The 19,987-nt window shown below is 35.5% G+C and overlaps 1 protein-coding gene across 1 annotated transcript in view; it reads right to left on the bottom strand.

Moving 5' to 3' along the window:
* Nucleotides 1–14,389: 14,389 nt before the first annotated feature.
* Nucleotides 14,390–19,987, bottom strand: part of LOC132057881 (vacuolar cation/proton exchanger 3-like) — a 10,014-nt gene continuing 4,416 nt past the window's right edge. The window contains exons 3-11 of the mRNA XM_059450472.1: nt 19,934–19,984; nt 19,014–19,210; nt 17,548–17,766; nt 16,736–16,867; nt 16,505–16,621; nt 16,348–16,401; nt 15,559–15,675; nt 15,344–15,434; nt 14,390–14,746 (exon numbers count right to left, since the gene is read on the bottom strand). Of these exons, the coding sequence (XP_059306455.1) occupies nt 14,691–14,746; nt 15,344–15,434; nt 15,559–15,675; nt 16,348–16,401; nt 16,505–16,621; nt 16,736–16,867; nt 17,548–17,766; nt 19,014–19,210; nt 19,934–19,984 (1,034 nt within the window). The 3' untranslated portion in view covers nt 14,390–14,690. The remainder of the gene's footprint in view (nt 14,747–15,343; nt 15,435–15,558; nt 15,676–16,347; nt 16,402–16,504; nt 16,622–16,735; nt 16,868–17,547; nt 17,767–19,013; nt 19,211–19,933; nt 19,985–19,987) is intronic.

Genomic DNA, 19,987 nt, shown 5'->3' with positions numbered 1-19,987 from the left:
TGTCATGTTAATAATCATTTAACACATTCACACCTAATTCAAATTTACAAAGTGTTACAATATCTCCCCCGTAGGATCATTCGTCCTCGAATGATTGTCCCGGTTTTAACTATGGCTAACTCTTGATCATAAATGTCACTGATGGAAACATATGGACACTGCACTGACATTAACACATGAATACTTAACTGAATGAATACTGAACCTAATAAATACAGAACTGAATGACTACTGAACTGACTTTATACTGGGAAAGATGGAGATTATAGCATGAGATTTGAATGTAAAGGTTAGTTACCTTCAACATTTTCTATGTGCTCTTCAAATAGGTGCGAGTAGTTGGAATTCATGTCCTCTTTAGCTTCTCACATAGCCCCTTCAACTTTCTGATTTGTCAATAGCACATTCATTGAAGCTACTTCCGTAGTTTTCAACTTGCAAACTTGACGATCAAGAAGAGCACTGGAATCTCTTCGTAAGACAGGGTAACTTTAACCCCAGTGATCTCAATAATGACAACAAGAGACAGTTCCCCCATGAATTTCTTCAACATGAACACATGAAATACTGGGTCTATAACAGCCAATTGTTGTGGCAACTCTAACTCATAAGCCACTTGCCCAATCATTCATTGAATTCTGTATGGCCTGAATCAACTTGACTTTTTTATAGCCTAATCAACTTGTGCCTAATCCTTTCTGAAAGGATTTCCAAAAGTTTGCATGGCGGAACTGAGCACCGCGATCTGAAATGATGGACACTAGAGTCCTATGTAACCTGACGATTTCCTAGATATCCAACTTGGCATAATCTTTTACTGAATCAAAGGGTTTTCACAGGCAAAAAGTGTGCTGACTTAGTAGATCGGTCTACGATCACCCAAATCAAATCATGCTTCTGAAATGAGCGAGGTAAACTTGTTAAAAAGTCCATAGTTATCATCTCCCATTTCCAAATGGCAATACCTATGTTCCAAGCCAACTCACTAGGCCTCTGGTATTTGGCTTTCACCTGTTGATAATTCGGACACTTAGCCACATAATCTGTTATGTTCTTCTTCATGTCGTTCCACTAACAAACCTCCCCATGATATATTTTTTTTATAACCTGGATAGATTAGGTATCGTGAATTCATTCTCGAAGTCTATCTACATCTGGGACCCATAATTTGCTTTGGTACCCTAAAGTACCATCATCTGCCCCTTGTCCGAAAGTCAATATTTATGCTCATGAATCCCTCACTTTAACACGTAATTTTGCATAATCTTTCATATTTTTATGCGATTTCTAAATCTGCAATAACAAAGGTTGACACAAGTCGATTGACGATTATTCTACTCATTTTCCCTTTCATACACACACAAGGCATACTCCTTATGGTTACTATATCACTTTTCCCTTATTACGGAGCTGAGTTTTCTTTTCATATCCCACGCTAAATTTTTGGGGTCAAATGTCCAATTAGACTTACTGAAAAATTACACCTCCCTCTTAGACCAAAGGTTAAGGTCTTATACTGGCAAATTCCTTTGTTTTGTTGAGATCAATTTGTCTTCCCTTTAACTTTTGCAATTCTTTGTGCGTTACATCACTGACGACTCATCTTTCGACTCACTTCAGAGTAATCTTTCCTTACTAGGAAAACTGAATTACTTACATAAACGGAAAATCATGTAGTTGTAACTGTCATACACAATCTTAATGACTTAACTCTGCTCACACTATCAATCTTAGGGAAACCCCTTTTTGATAACTCTTAAAGTTTGTTCTTTCGTAGATTGTTCTCTTAATTCCCTTACTGCTTAGCTAATTTTTTCTTCCACTTATCACTATACTTCGACTTTTAACTTAAACCCTTTGGATACTAACACGTATTCGGGTGTATTTAAGTTGTCACCCACTCACTAGTGTTCTTCTGACTAAGGAAATCAAATTGTACTTCTAATAGTTTTCCTGAAACTCTCAATTCACTTTTCATAATGAAGAAAAAATCTTAGGACTTATACACTCCTTATAATCCTAGTACTCATCTTCATTCGCTTTTTCTTCCTCCTAACCAGGAACCTTGTCACACCATGATACTTGACTTATGACTGCTACTCATCTTCTATATCTACTCAAAACATAATCACTATTCTTCTACTAATCACTTGCTAGCATCATACTCTCTTATTCTGCTCTGAACGACTAAAGTGAAGGATAAGGTTAGTTCTAACTTTCCCTCATCATCTAAGCCTATTCTATGGTCGTATACTATCTTTTCTGAACAATCGACATGGATCACACTTGGGGCAATTACGTCTCTCTTAAATAAAAGATTGAAATACCTAGCCTCGAACATTCTATGCACTTCAAAATCATATCACTCTATACACATCTAGGGTAAACACTTACTTACATAACCTAAGAGGAAACTGTCACATCTTCTTATCTCTAAATAATATTTCCTTCTGGTAGTACCTTACTAACGCCGTACTCTCTGGTTCTAATCTGCCTAAACTTAAACAAACTAAAATTATTAGCAGAAATTTAATATATTCTGCTCATAGTTCTAGTGTCTTACACCATCTCTTCTTTGTCATGTGCATGGGTTGTATGAAAGTTATACCTCTTTTGTAAAATCAAACATTTTAGAATCATAGGTAACTTGCCCATAGGCTCTTTTATGTTCAAAGCCATGGTATTAAATTTATGCCCGTTGTCGATAAAATCATAACGTGTTACCTCATGGGGTCTTACATTGGAGTTATCATCATCATACCTGTGGCGAAATCTGGGGATACCTTTGAGTCCTGACGACCTGCTAAAGCATACAAGTAGTTCTTACGGAGGCTTGTATTACCAAACTTAGCCGCATTACGCCTTGCTTGGGTTTGAGAATTAAGAGCTATTGAATTTATGGATTGAGCCAACTCTGGTACCCTATTTCACTAATGGGCATTCCCATAGATAGTGACCCTGCTGGCCATACCCAAAACACATATCCATGCCTGAACGATACACTCATTGGTGTACCCTATCACACTTGTTGCACATAGGATTCTGAAAATCTTTGGTGCCTACACTGGCCTGTGACTGAGAACCTGGTACTCTGAAGCTCTATTTCTGGCTAAACTAATCTTTATGATTATATCTAGACCTCGAGACTGGTGCACTGGCTACAAATAGAGCGGGTCCTGATGACCTCCTATTGAAAAATTGTCTGCCTCCACCTCCCTGGGATCTTACATGGTTAAAGTTACGTTCAGACTTAGCTCTTTTTATTATCTTTCTGTCCTTCTCTTCTTACAGTTTCTCATTCTTCTTCCTTAAGTATTTCATAGTTATTCAACTTCCAAATCCATGATACAATACCCCTTCTCAGGCTACATATACTTTTATTCCCTTTTCAATATCATCTCAAGTCACATTCGTTACCAACAAGCACTTCACAATTATACCCCAATTGGTAATCATCCTCACTTGGACATTGAATTCCTTGCTCATCGCTTGCGCATTTGAAACTTACAGAATTTGATAGGAAGAGAAGGTTACGTACTACTCTAAGCTTCATGGCACAATCCAGAGTAGAAAAAAATGAGACAGTCTTGAATGTCTTGCTAGTCAACCATTGCACACACATAAAGGAAACTCCACTATACATGGATTCATAGAATCCCTAGGACACCTGAACCTAGTGCACTGATACCAAGCTTTGTCACGCCCAGAACTATCGCCTGGCATGACACAACACTCGGTTCCTTACAACATGTGATCGAACAAACCACATGGCTAGCTGAATAAAAATAGGACATATACTGATGCGGAATATAATATATAAACATGCTGAACTACTGAAATGTCTAACAAAATAATCATAAATGCAGAATAAGGCTGGCATGTAAAAACGTAGCCAACATGGCTAACACAAAAGCCTTCTAAACACTGACTGACTATTGTTCTAATCTATGAAGCCTCTAAAGAATAATGAAGTACTACCTCTTTACTGCGACAAGTCTCCCGGCATACCTGACTGTCTAATATAAATAAATGATTGTAAGATAGATAACTCCTTGAAGGAAACTGGGGCTCACCAAGCAGCTGATACGAGAATCCTAGTGAGCAGATTCGTCGTCTTGTAAATCAGTACCTATATCGTGAAATGCAAGCCCCTAGAAAAAGGGACGTAAGTACATTTGAATTGTACTAGTATGTAAAACCAACTGAAAAAAACAATAGTGGTGAGGTGGTCAGGGAAAGACCAAACCAAAACAATAAACATGGAACATACTAAAAACTGAAACTGAAACATGTTGATAGCTAAACTGAACAAGAGAAATATAATCATAAATACTCCCTGTTCTAAATATGAAATCACATGTTTTAACTTAATTAATAATTTGTGGCCTCAGGCCCAATATAAGTGCACAAGTCTGTGGCCTCGGGCCCAAGTATACATATATATAAGCTATAGTCTCGGGCCCAAAAAGAGGTGTTCAACATTAATAATTTATATTAAGGAATTGAGTATCATACTGTAATCCATAACCCTAGATAATTGAACATTACTATGCCGAGACATGTATTCATGAACTGATTAAGGAGTTTAAAGCTTTAACTGTTCATAATCATACTGAGTTTACTGAGACTCATGGATATCAAACATGAAAATATACTGATTACATACTAAGTTCACGACATTTGTGATGGCAATCATGAACAAATTACGAAACTATATCGTTTAGAGAATAGAAATTCTGAAGCTATTCATGAAACTAAGGTTAACTACATTTCTGAGGCAATTCATAACAATTCATAATAGTTGTAAAAGAACGTGGCATAGGGAGAATCATCAACATTCCCACACGTAGAGAGTTAATCTTACATACCCTAATTCCGACCTTTAAGCGTACTACAACGTTCGTCACCCCTTTCAATTTTGATCTATAGCAATACATTTCAAAGGGAATCAATATTAGTACGAATTCTCATGTTTTCGTCATCTATGCATTTTAATTAACACTTGGTGGGCATGAAGCTCAACAACCCTCATCAATGGTGTTTCTACACCTAACAACCCATCCTCATACTTCTAGATGATTCTAAAATCTCTTATTGATACAATTATCACAACACCTCACCACCCCATAAGATAAAAACAACCTTTAATCAACAACCCAAACATATAATCGCTCATGCTTTTCTATCATATCCGTCAACTTATATCTCAAGAACTTATAGCCTATAATCACCAATACAAGGCTATAATCGATTGAAGTAGGAAAGTCTTACCTTTTTAACATTCAAGTCACTTGAATTCGAATTCTAGGGTTCTTATGTCCAAGACGAAGATTCAATTGATAATATATGGAATAGATGAGAATTCTGGCATTAATCTTTGTTAGATTGAGGTAATAATCAATGGGGTTTGAGTAGTTAATCACCTTGGATGTTTTGGGAAATCCCTAGGGTGATCAAAAAGACAGTTTAGAACAAAGTGAGAGAAGTTTTCTTGGAGTTAGAGATATATAAAATTCGGGAAAAATCATACCAGGCGAAAAATGGCCTGGCACGATGCGTGGGGCATCGCGGTCCGCGCTGTGCTAGGCATTTTTTGGAGCCTAAATATTTTTTTCAAACTTCTGAAAATTATACCTGGCGCGACGCGCAAGCCTTAATTTTCACTACACTGACGATATTCAGTAAAATGGGAATAACTCCAAGCACATAGCTCCAATTGAGATGGTCCACATATGTTTGGAAAGGTATTTAAAAGGGATACTACATTCATGTTTTAAGTTTTCTCAAATTCCCGATGAATTTCACATAAATAGGCTAGAAGACAGACCTATCTTAAACTTAGTTTAATCTATCGAATCTTATGCACCTCATTATTCGTCTTGATCTTAATACAACTATTTCCACCCAAACTCATCCATTTGGAACTTCATATCACTAAAATGCCATGTTAATACTCATTTAACACATTCACACCTAACCCGAATTTACAAAGTGTTATAATAACCCACCCGAACTGATCATTAGTTAGTGATCCTAGCTCAAAAAAGAAACTAATCATCATAACTCTAGTGATCGTATGGTCACTTCATTCTAGTGTCTTCTACTTTCTCTATACTTATTGTTGCTGAGTTTTTTCTAGTGGACGTTATACATGTTCATGGTTCCTCCAGAACTATTTTTAGTGATCGCGATCCTAGATTCTCAGTAGTCTTTTGGGGAAAAAATCATTTGAAAGGGACCTTATTAGCTATTAGTACAACTTATCACCCACAATCAGATGGACAATCTGAGGCTCTTAAAAAATGTGTCTAACGGTACCTCTACTGATATGTACAAATGCACCACATAAGTGGTCACAATATTGTCTAGGGATAAGTATTGCTAGAACACCTCATACAAAACTTCAGCTGGGTGACCCTCTTTAAGGATCAACAAGGACGCGTACGTGTACAAGTGTCACGCCCCGAATCATGACCTAGGCGAAACACGGCACTCGGTGCCTTACTGCATGTGACCGAACGAACCACATGGCTTGTTGAATCATCATGAGGCATACTTGAGCGGAATATAATGTAAGCATGATGGACTTTAGTGAAGCATGAGAGATGATAATATATAATAAAAATACTTATTCAAGTCATAAATTCAGAAATAACATGAGCCGAGCCAAAGACGGGTAAACACCTTGCATGTCTAACATAACTAAAAGCGACTAGTTTATGAAACCTCAAATCTGGAAAACGTATTTGCTGGGACAAGGCCCCCAACATACCTTTAAATGCATAACTAATAAAACAAAGATAACAGACTAAAACCTCGAATGAGATGGGGCTCACCAATGAGCTGATACGAGTGAATCCTACTGAGAAGATGTGGCGTCCTGTAAATCCGTACCTGCATCGTGAAATGCAAGCCCTCGGGCAATAGAAAGGGGACGTCAGCATATTGAATATACTGGTATGTAAAGCAACTGAATGAAAATAACATGGGACATGGAAATAACATAATAGAGACTGAATTGAAACATAATCATGAACATGAGTACATATACATATATAACATGTGTAAAGTATCTTGAGTAGGGAAAGAGTAAATATAACTGACAACATGGTACGATACTTGCGTCCTACCACGAACACTCACCTTGCCGGGGACATGAGATTTAATAATATTATGAAAGGATCCAGTCATTATGAGAGATCGCTCTAAGCATGGGAGGAGCGATCTTCATCCTACGGTGGCTACGTAGTTTTAGGCTGTTTGAAGCCTTCTCGGTAATTAATGCAACTTCCAAAAACATGAACATGGAAAATAAGTGGCATTTGCTGCCCATGGCTTTTCATGAATCATAACTTGCATGTGTATGGATATCATTTGTATTATTCTTGCATGAACTTATAAAACATATATAGCTTTCTTGAAAATATCATGATAGCTCATAAACTAGCATGTAAGAACCCATGGAATGCAAAGTATGGGTTTTCATGGATTACGGATAGATTCCCAATAATCATAATGATGTATCAAGAACAAAAATGAATAATTTATAACAATTTAATACATAATATAACATGGGGCATGGACCTAGGGTTGTCATGAACATGGTTAAAAACCCTAAAGCTTCATACTTAATGGGAGAAGAAGTGTGGGGAAGAACAAGTATGTTCCCACACGTAGATAGCAACCCTACATACCTGGTAATGCTCCAAACTCGTAATGACAATCTGATTTTGGAAGAAGAATTCCAAGGTTTAAGTCTTGAGTCCTTTAAATGGGTTTTCTTGAAAACCCTAAGTTAAGAACAATGATTTCATTGTTAGATTATGAGAACACATGTTAGAGTTGATTTGAAAAGGGCTTGGATTGACTTACCTTGATGCTTTGGATTGTTGGGAGAAGAACACCTTCGTTCTAGGGCTTGGAGAATGTGAAAAGTGGAAAAAGAACTGTACATGACGTATTTATACTTAACTGTGTCGGGAAATTATATGGTCAACTTATACGGTCCGTATAACTCGGCCGTATTTGACAGTGATTAAAATTACAGAAATTGGAATTTCCCAAATGAGTTCCACGAACTTTATACGGTCCGTATAACTTTATACGGTCTGTGTAACATCATACGGTCCGTATCAAAGTTTTTCACAAAATTGGCAGAAACTTAGAATCTCCACCTGTGTTTCACGGACTGGTTATACGGTCTGTATAATAATACACTGTCCGTATAACTAGTCGTATAATAGAAATTTTGCTGAACTGAGACGAATTATTTCCCCCACCTCTCTTCTGGTCTTCCAAGTCTCAAATCATGAACGTAGCCTAGTTTAAAGGTACGAGGTGTTACAATACACGGACCGTATAACTGGTCGTATAATAGAAATTTTTCTGAACTGAGATGAATTATTTCCCCCACCTCTCTTCTGGTCTTCTGAGTCTCAAATCATGAACGTAGCCTAGTTTAAAGGTACGAGGTGTTACAAAAAGTCATGCCAATCATTTTTAAATGTAGAATCTTTGAAGGCATATTATTGCACAATGTATAGAATTCAATGTCGTTATCGAATATGAATCCACATCATTTTTTTAAATCTTCACGATGTGTGAAGCCTAGCCTATTTATAATACAAGTTGATATTATACAAGGACGGAAATTCTAGCGATAAAAACGACTGAAAAATAGCACACCTAAAGGAAGAGGAGGAGGAGGAGAAGAAGAAGGAGAAGGAGAAGAATGTCATGACCCAAAATTCAAAAATGGCAGTGAGGGCACGTACTCTAACCCATAGGTGAACCCAAGTAAAAGCTTAAGTCTTTTAACAATCATAAAAGCAGAATAACGTAAGAATAACCCATAAGTCAATAATAAAGTCTCATAACTCATAAAATGCGAAAATCTAAGTCATATACCTCCCAAAACCTGGAGCCATAAGTACAAGAGCCACTAAATACGGAATACAAGTCTGAAAGGCTACAACAATTGTCCGAAAAGTAAAGACAGGAAAATCAGCTAGATATGGAGTCTAGTGTCGCGGAACAGCCGGCAGCTCACCCTAATAACTCCAAAAGATGTATCTCAACAATCAGCCATAACTCATCCACTACTAAAACTCAGAATAGAACCTACACACAGAAAAGGTGCAACAAGTGTAGATTTAGTACGGGAAACACATGTACTCAGCAGCATCGTTGGCCGGCCCTAAACTAAAGCGATGGGGAGGGTTGGTCTTTCTGATACTTACTTCAACATTTCATTAGTATCCAATTAAACAAGTTGTAATCACTTAATAAAATAAAAAGTAGAAAGTCCACAATCAAGTAAATTACCGAAATCCCGTTCTTCCCAAAATCCATGTACAAGTCAAGTAATGAGAACACAAGCACGTGAGAATAATATGCAATGCAAATGCGATGGCCAATAGGCACTAGTATAAACACACTCCTGCAGAAGGTTTCACGTGACCTATGGGGGACTCATGAGTTCCATATACTCACCCAGAGTTCCAGATCTTCCATATCATGTCGGGTATCCAGCCAATAGGCTATATTGTCATCAATACTCCATCCAGTACCATATCCAGTTGAGTCACTCAGGTCCATCCCATATGATTCATCAAATAAATATGCCCATGATATCATATGAAGTATGAAATGAATATGCGTACAAGAGGTAACTATACAATACCAAATGAATGCTAAAAATAGCTCATTTTCATAATTTAGACGAGAATTGGAGAGATGAATGTACTATCAATCAATATCACAAAGATTATCATGTTTAGCTATCATAAGACCATTTCACCAAAGAAATCAAGTAAGTTAGCAACTACCAGTTAATGCCCATATGTTTTGGCATTCTCTACTTCACAACAATTATTTATTTTCATTAATTTAATCATATCATGACACTGATACCCGCACAAGTGCTGGTCATCTCACAAGTACGAGACCCCCATTCCTCATTACTCCCCTTAATTAGGTTAAATCAACACAAAACACTTCATAAAGAGTCTAGTAAATCTCAACTTGTCTTAATTCTGAAGCCCAAATGATCAATCTGCGGCCTTGCCCTTCCTTTGAGCTTCCGAACTAGCCCATATATTCAAATATGGAATCTACATAAGCATATGGGTCTATCGATACTCATATTTCTATACTTATACTTCGGGTCCAAAAAGTCAACCCAAAAATCAATGTCGCGCCTAGAAGGTCAAAACTGTAATTTTGTCTCAAAATCAGCTTACGCATAATGTAAAGGTTAAGAACCCCGAAAATCATCGAATCGGATCACAAAATCGACCTTCAATTTGACATTTTACTTAAAACCCCTTTTCCATGGAAAACCTCAATTTCTAAGATCAATTCATGCATGAACTCGGTAAATAAAGGATGGAATTATAGGGGAGATACTTAGATTAAGATTAGAAACTTAACCCTGAGCCAAAACTTGAAGATTGCCTTTGAAATCACCCAAAACCGAGCTCCCAAAATTGATTTATGAAAAATGAAATTCGAAGTTGAGATTTTAATTTGTCCAGGTCTCATTTGTTCTTTGCAATCGCGGCCCAAGCCACGCGATCGCAACCTAATCCGGCCCAGCACTGCAAGCCTGCATGACCCGGCCAGACCCCATCCCTACTTCATGAACGCCAGCCCAAGCCCACGATTGCGATCCCCTGGTCCCCATCCCCTCGCGAACGCGATGCCTCCCACGCAATCGCCTAGGAGGAAACTATTAATGTCTCCTGAATTTTGATCCAATACCGACAACTCCCAAACACAAACCAAATATGCATTTAAATCATAAAACACGCTACAAACTTGCTCCCCCACTCAAAACTCCGCAACGGGGTCATCTTGACCCGATGTTGACGTCAATTCCAAATCTTTAACTTAACTAGTTTCTCAACCAATTACCCAAATCACACCCGAATCCCTCGGGACCCGTACCAACGGCTTGATTAGTTCATAAATCACATCCATACCTTATGGGATCGACGAAGCTCTGATATGGACCCATTTTCCCTCGATATAACTTACTAATTTCTTAACTCAAGAACTTTTTTTTTTTTACAATTTCTTCTTCAATACTCACCCGATTGCATCGGGAACTACGCCACCCATCCCCACATGTCAAGGATACCAGTTTAAAGCTACGGGCAGGGTATTTTGGAGAAAAAAAGTCCAAAAGCTCAAATGACCTATCAAATTGTTACATCATCTATCACTTAAACACATGTTCGTCCTCGAATGATAAAGGAAAATACCAAAGTTGTCGAGCAGCTAAAGAATCTCAATTATCAACCTCATGAAAGCCTCCACTGTCAAGAATCACATTGATAGCACCGCTTGTTCACTTTATCAGTCAAATATTCCTTTGGCATAGCTCAATAACCTAAACCTCCATTTTTCCATGCCCGAAACTTCTTCCACAATTGATTCTCATATATTTGAATTAACTCCGCTCGAATTTCCTAATTTTTATTATAACCACACCTCTAAACTCAATTAATTGATTTCACAAATTCCATTATACGCACCATAATTTTTTAGTTGTACCTGCAATCCATTGCTAAACTTGTACTAGTAAAATACTTTAATTCCACTAATCTTTGTTCCACGCCTTCCAAAGTCATCTTTAGTACCAAGAATCCGTAAAAACATGTTATCACATACCGCAAGTTTAAAAATATTTGAAATACTAAACCATGGTATCCGGCCAGTAATGCTTCGACATAGTCTACTATCACGAACACAATCTCACCTCGCAAATATGAATTCAACTTTCAAACTAAAGAGATTTCAAGATTCCCTTTTATTAATCAACTCTAGCCCATTCATTCAATAATGTTATGAAATTACCCACCTTGGTACAATGCAAGTCGTCTTTCCATCAATTTTATCACATCATTCATCTGAAATTTGCACCTCACCAGTCGCCGATCGCAAAACCCCATGACACTTTGTCATCACACTAAGTCAAATTCTGTAGACTTCCTTCTTCAAGCATACATAAAATTACATCCTATCTAAATGGAGCAAGATAACGTCACCATATTCCATATCTGACTCATATAATCTCGTTGGCAATTCAAATCCTTTGTCTAAAGATGATCCTTCATGCTCTCAAATCGAGAATAGAAATTTCATTTACCTCGATTCTTCATTTTCCATAATCCATTCACAATGACGTTCACTATTATCAACTGAAAACCATACAAACCCACTCGAGGGGTGTATCGAAATAGCATAACCTTGCAAATAGCTAAGCTAATCACAGAGGTAGTAGTTTGAAAGTTTTGCGGTCTCACTCGAACCTTAAAAAGCGAATACTCCTCTAAATCAAGCACATCATATGTACAATCCTTCATGAAGCCTTTCCACCAGAAAGTAGCAGCCAACCCTGGTTACTCTAATAAGGTCAGCTATTGGCGATGCAATTACTTGAACCATCACTGCACTGGTCCATCGTCTGTAGGGCGATCCTTCCTTACCTTGCACACAATTCTACTAACGTTCTCATATAGTTCCATACAAGCATCCTTGCCAAAAATACATTAAATTAAGAATCCTTCTTCCATCTTTGTTTACAAGGTTACCAACCCAACATCGATACCCAAATGTACTATAGTAAATCCACTTCTTTTGGTTTTAACCGATTTTACGGATCCTTAATTCAACTTCCTAAATGCTCTTTACAACATGAATTAGTTAACATCTACCATTGATCTACCACTTTAAATGTCCTTATTGATGGACACCTCCCTCGAGGTTCCTTAAGTGAAGCTTGCCAACGAAGAATCACCTCTTGCCTTGTTTTTCAGAACCAGAATGCCTCCAGCAAATCATGCGATTATTCCTCTCATTTGGTCAACTCCACCACATCACCAGCAATTGTAGAAACTTATCGAGTCCTAGGCAACTGATACAATGCCCACATCCTTCCTCAAAATCTTAGTGCAACATTTAATAGCACCTTAAGTAGTAAATCTTTACACTTGTCCATCATCAGAGTTATTTCCATTAGTCGATCAGTGTCCCCATAGTAGCCTACGGCGTAGTCATACATACTGACCAATTCGTGTTCCTTTAACATTCACTTCATAAATAGAGTGGCCTCATTCCATGAAAACTTAATAGATTCATCCCACTTCTGACACTAAACCTTTGAGGACGCCATGCTAGTGTCACTCGTCATCCTTGCACTTCAACAACTGTGGTATATCTCACAAAATCAACAAATTATTGGCCCAAAATGACCCTTTTTATTAACATCTTCGAAATATCAAGAAAATCGGCAACGCACCCTCTACTGAAGGATTACAACCGCCTATTCTCATAAGATTCAATCACCATGGGTAACTTCCCCCACTGATCTAAAGCCAATAGACATTTCTGTAAAGAACTGAAAAACCACTTGTGCTTGATATACACAATGCCATCCTATCGACACTCAACTTAGCCTTTCATACTCACATGCAATATCAGACTTAGCACACCTCATGCTCCTATCAAATGAACACTTTATGATTGTGACCGTCGTGTCACCAAACTTGAACTATTCAAATTTTCTTCAGTACATTTCCACTCCATAGATAGAAAGAAAACTCTTCACACGAACCCCGTAACAAGTCCTATAGGAGTTTTCAGAATTAATAAACTTAGAATGACTAATTTCAGGATAAGAAGGAAGAAGAAAGGCATAGGCTATGACCAGATTAACATTTGTTCTGGTCCTTTTTTGGTGAGGTTGTATTAAAATGAGATAGCCCCTCATATTTTTTTTTCTTTAATTACTGTAAAGGAATGAGATGATCATTCCTCTTGCTGGTGTTTACTATATAACCTCCATTGATGTAATCTTTTGTCAGATAATAAACAGGTAGCGGTCATGCCAAATCTCTCTTCACCACAAGAAGGATTAAAAAAAACTACATTTCTGAATGATATAACTAGGTTAACATATACTACTAATAGTATAATTTGTTTTTACACTCTCATTGTATATAAACGACTATTCATCTTTTGTTGTCTGGTTACTATTTAACTTCCATTGATGCAATCTTTTGTTAGATAATAAACAGGGAGGGCGTGCCAAACTTCTTTCACCATAAGGAGGATTTAACAAAAATTAATAATAATTAGATTTCTGAATGATTTAAACAGGTTAAAATATACTAACAACATAATTTTGTTTATATACTATCGGTATATATGAACGATAATTATATAGTATAAAGTTTGAGTTGAATAACAATTTTGTTTGTATACTATCATTACGTGTGAATATAAAAAAATAAAAAAAAAAGAAGAAGAAGGAAATAACAACATTTCCAGCACATTTATATGAAAAAGTCTAGAAGCTAGCCCAGATATTTATGAACTAAACAACTGCAATGGAAATACTCATTTATTCTTTTAAAGCTGTAAATAAAGTGAAACTTACAACCACTTGCTATTACAAGAAACCCTCAGCAACGTACAGAATAACACAGCAGGAAACTGAGAAATATATATAGACATCATTGACTTATATGATCATGATTCAACCATACCATTAAGCACACACAAAAATGAAATAGTACATCATAATCTCATGATTCAATAATAAAACCCAATATTCCCAATCAAAGAATAAGATATGCATCCAATTTTTGTTGGTTTCCATCCTTTTGTTGATAAGTTTGTGACCATCAAACTCTCATGATTCCCTCAGTTGATGAGCCCAAGTTGACAGCATTTGGTTGTGCTATACAAAAAGAGAATTTTAATTAGTGAAGTTTTCAAAGAAATGAGAGTTGGAATTATTTTCTACTACATCATCTGCTGAAGTTGATGAAAAAGATATGTTGTACTCAAGAATGATGACTTGATAAATTTAAGAATGGGTTCTTGCTACATAAGAAAAGAAGAAAAAAAGAATTTAACTTCTATATATACTGATAATATAAAAGCTTTTCTTTTACACTATCAAATCCTGGACGGAGATACAGTCAAAATTGAAGTAAGTCCGGGATTCAAGCAAAGGGCGCATAATGCTATAAAAAAAAAGGAATTAGCGACGGATTAGGGCCAGATTATCAAAAACATTGTTAGCTTCGAGCTATATAGCAACAAATTAGCGATGAAATTCGTAGCGAATATAATTTTAATTTTTGTAGTGTAATTTAAGATAATTACATATAACTAACTATCTATAAAAGTGAAATTTATAACCTGAACTACAAGGTAAGTTTCATTTTATAGCAGGTTCAGCTACACTGCACTGAAGCGTAAAATTTTCATTACATTGTCAGTGGATGTAAATAAAGAAAGAAAAAAAAAAAAAACTATATCGAAATCTTACTTTGTGGTCTGTTGGAGACGAAAAAGCATGCACTGATGACAATGTAACAGAGCAGGAGGACTAATCCTTTAATATAGTGAGATGTTCCATCCTGCAAGTTTAATTGTAAGTGTCATTATTCACATTTAATCTGATTAATAAATATGAATTCATCAGTTTTGCATATATTTTTCTCTTAATTAGGAGCTATTACAAATATAGTGACCCAAAACTACCTGTAGAGTGAAAGCTGTGACAATTATTGCCAAAGCAAGGGAGCCTGTCTCAAGAAGATTAAAATCAAGATCCATTCTCACACCAATAATCCATGAAACAATCACACATAATGGCACCTGAATGATGAAAACCACAAGATTATCATAGTTAGTTGAAAATGAAACATGAAAAATATAAATCTTGGGTTAGAAAGATTACTTAATTTAATACAACTGGAAATGAAGAAATAGTTATTATATTGCGGTGATAAAAGAGTAAATGTCAAAGATTTAAGTGGAAAAGTAGGTGAAATAAATGGATTTAACTTATAGTATACATATTGACAGCGTAATAATTTTACATTATCAGTATATTTTAATTAACATGTTGTAGCAGTAACTTGCTTTATTTTTTAGGTTACAATTACAAACTATTCCCTCTATCCTAATTTATGTGGCACCATTTGGATTTCGAGAATCAAAATTTTTAAAATTTGACTATGTATTTGACATGGAATCTTTACATTTTTTTAAAATAAATTTTACATATTTGGAAACAACGTAAAATGTATTATAAGTCAATATAATTGATAATTTAAAATATTTAAAAGGCATACGAAAAAATCTCAGTCAGAGAAAACTTGATTTGATTCTTGAAATCCAAACAGTGCCACATAAATTGAGGACGACGGAAGTACTATTTACTTGTAATTATCTTTTAAGTGATCTCATAGTGTAAAAATTTTACATTACCAGAGTATACAAATTAAACTCCAAAAAAGAGGGTATATATTGGAGTAAGATACTCACCACAAACATGGCAATTTGAGTTGCTGAGCCTAGGGCAACTCCCAAGGAAATGTCCTGCATTAATTATGCATAAAATCCCTTTATAAGTATTCTTATTATGAGTGCATGAATATGAAAGCAATATATGGATCTTTTTCATTATTGAAATTCTACATACCAACTTGTTCTTGAAAGCAAAAATGACAGCCCCAGCATGTTCTGCAGCATTTCCAACAATTGGTAACAAAATAACACTGATGAAGCTCACAGATATTCCCCAAGAATCTGATGCTGCCTGTTTAATTTCAATATTGTCAGGACTTCATAATTCCAAAACTCCTTCTTTTTTTGTTTAAAAAAAAAAAAAAAAATCTAATTTATGATGAAAAGATAATTGTTCAGTACTGACCTCAATGGTACCAACAACATATTCAGATAATAGAGCAATGATAAGAGTCATTCCCACCAACCATGCAAATGCACTCCAGAATCCAAGCACTGCTTCCTCATCCTCTGCGTCATCATCTTCTTCGTTAACTTCCTGATTATGATACATATTTATAATTTAGTCAAATTCAACATGAATCGAGTCATAAAATAGCTAAATGACGAAGGATTTAGCTTATATACACCAACACCAGAACTTTTACGCTATCATTGTATTTTAACAGGCATAATGTGTTTAGTCCATTTATAGGATACTAAAGTTAAGATAATCATCAATTATTAGAGGCATATGTAGCATATTATTAATAGGTTCTAACTAATAAATCCACAAAGAAAGAAAACTCTATTATCAAAGGGATGACGAAAGGGGCGACAAATTAGCACCAGATATCCGAAGATATGGAAAGAGCATAAATATACATGTGAAATAATCGCTAAAGTTCAACAAATATGAAACTCTTACTCCCTCCCTCACAATTTATGTGATACATTTTGAGAGTGAAACTTATTTATTTTGATCGTGAATTTGAACATACAATCTTTGAGTTTTTAAAAAATAATTGACATATTTAGATCTTACATACAAAATACTATAAGTCATCATAATTAACAATTTAAAATATTTACAGGGCGTACGAACAAATTTAAAGTTGAACCCGGCAAAATTTAATTGAGTTCGGAAGTCTAATACGTCATGTCATCTTTACTTAGCTGTGTAAAACTGTGTACCGTCAGTATATAGAAATTAAACTCAAGAAGAAAAGTGATACTCACGGCTTCTGCGTCAAAAAGTTGGCGGTGAGTCCACAACTGGAAAATAAGGTAAGCAAAGTAGGCAATGAGCATGACTATGCAGCTGGCTCTTGATAGCTGCAATACTGCTTCTGCTGTTATTTTTGCTGATTCTCCAACTCCAGCGTAATTGAACAGTAACGGCAGTACGTGACATAATAGCCCCAATAGCAAAAGCAGCGAGTTCACATCTGCTTGTTTCTGCTCAATCACATAAAACCAAAAAAATTATAACCTGTATAGTAATGGTGTAACTTTTATAGTAAGGTATTACAACATGTTAAAAATATATTATTAGAATTAATCTATATGCCCACATAACTTAAATCTACTATTTTATCCATTTTAATTTGTTTGTCTGGTTTTGACTTGGCATGGAGTTTAAAAAAGTACAGAAGTCTTTTGAATCTTGTAGTTATTAACTAAAGATATGTAGAATGTATCAAAATACCCTTTAATCTTGTGGTCTTTAACATATCATGTGAAAAGTTGAAACTAAAGGGTTACATAAACTTGAAAGAGACATTCTTTTTTAAACGGAATAAAAAGAAAAGTAAACAAACTAATTGAAATGTGCATATGGAGTAAAAGATTGTTATACATAAGTTATCTCTTAATCAGAATTAACAGAAATAGTGAGTGACCGAATTCATAATTTTAAGGTACTAGTGCATCAGTAGATATTAAGATTACTACTAAAAATAATTATACTATCAATATATATAAATTAAATTCTTAAATAATTGTTGTACATAAGTTACCGTTTAACAGATGAAACATAATAATGAGTGATATAAACCGATTCAGAATTTTAAAGAATTTTAAAGTACTACTAGTGCACCGTAAAATATAGTCTGACTTCAAGATAACATGTGTGCACGCACTACAAGAAAGTATAGAAATGACAACAAAAAATTTAATATTTGGCAACAACTTAGTTTTATTGTTGGCAAATGAACTTCTTTGTTGCCAAACAATTTAATTTTGTTGTCATAGTATTGATTATTGATGCAAAAAGTACTTTTAGCAACACAAAAATAATTGTTGTACGTCGTTGCAATAACAGCCGTTGGAAAAAGTTTATGCAATAATTTTTTTTTTGGTTGCCAAAAGTATTTTTTGCAATAATAATTAATCTCTTTTTTCTTGCCACATATCTTTTTTCTTATAGTGACGTGCATGTGCACCCAATTCTTATATGATAAGGATGTGAAAAATTACAAACTTTTAAGTAATTCACTATTAAAAGATTTTTTTTTTTTTTAAAAAAGAAGCTAAAATTAGCTACAAATTTCGTCGTTAAATTGCTCGTAGCTAACAAAAAAATTTCTTTGATATGTCGCTAATCCGTCGATGAATAGAATTAGCGACGAATTTTGTTGTTTAGCTACAAAATTTGTCCATCGTTAATTTATGTTTTCAATTAGTGAAGGAATTAATGAACTTACTCTGTCATATTTTTGTTCCTTGGAGAGATTTGCAATGCCACCACAGAAGAGTGAGGTGCCAAGAACCAGAAGAAGATTTGAAAGAATAGAGCCCAAGAGGGAGTACTTAACAACATCTACTTTGTGTTGCGTCAGAGCAAATATTGCTATTATGAGTTCCGTCGCATTCCCACATGTTGCATTTAGAAGCCCTCCAACTGATCAAACAAATTAAACATACAATAATTAGAATCAAAACCCTAATTATATATTTCATATTTTTTCCCCCTCTTTTCGTGTTAAATTTAAACTAGCAAGAGGTTGTTGATTATAAAAGGGCAGGGGCAGTCGGTGCACAAAGCAGCCCGCGTTAGCAGGATTCGGGGAAGGGCTGCACCCCAAAGGGTGTGATGTAGACAGCCTAACCTAATGCAAGCATTAGTGGTTGCTTCCACGGTTCAATCCATGACCTATCGGTCACACGAAGACAATTTTACTGTTGCTCCAAAGCTCCCCTTCAGGTTGTTGATTACATTATATTGTTATTAATAAAACAGTAGTACTAAAACAGAAAATAGGAATTTCTTGATTTTATATTTGTTGAATTCAGTGTAGGAGTTACATAGGCTGAAGAGTGATCAGTTCAACATCTTTTATCCGAGAATCATATTGTATATAAGTCAAATATTGTTCTTTATGCATATATATTAAATTCGAAACGTGCATGACTAAATTTCTGATTGCGCTACTTATTCAATTTACAAGTTCCTAACGTTAGTTGTGGTCCTTCTCAATCATGATATAGAATTGATACAGAAATGCACTTCAATCTTATCTTCCCTTTTGTTTTCTTTTTGTTGGAGAAAGTGTAATTGATAACTATTTTATTTTTGTGGATTCAAAAGAAAGCTAAGAAAGGATAAGAAAAGATGGTAAAGTACCTGTTGGACCAGTGAAGAAAGCTATTTGTCTGCAATTCAAAACGATCAAAAAAG

The sequence above is a fragment of the Lycium ferocissimum genome, chromosome 5 (genome assembly GCF_029784015.1).
Source record: "Lycium ferocissimum isolate CSIRO_LF1 chromosome 5, AGI_CSIRO_Lferr_CH_V1, whole genome shotgun sequence".
NCBI classification, from domain to species: Eukaryota; Viridiplantae; Streptophyta; class Magnoliopsida; order Solanales; family Solanaceae; genus Lycium; species Lycium ferocissimum.
The sequence above is the reverse complement of the archived record's forward strand: the minus strand, read 5'-3'. Positions and strand labels throughout refer to the sequence as shown.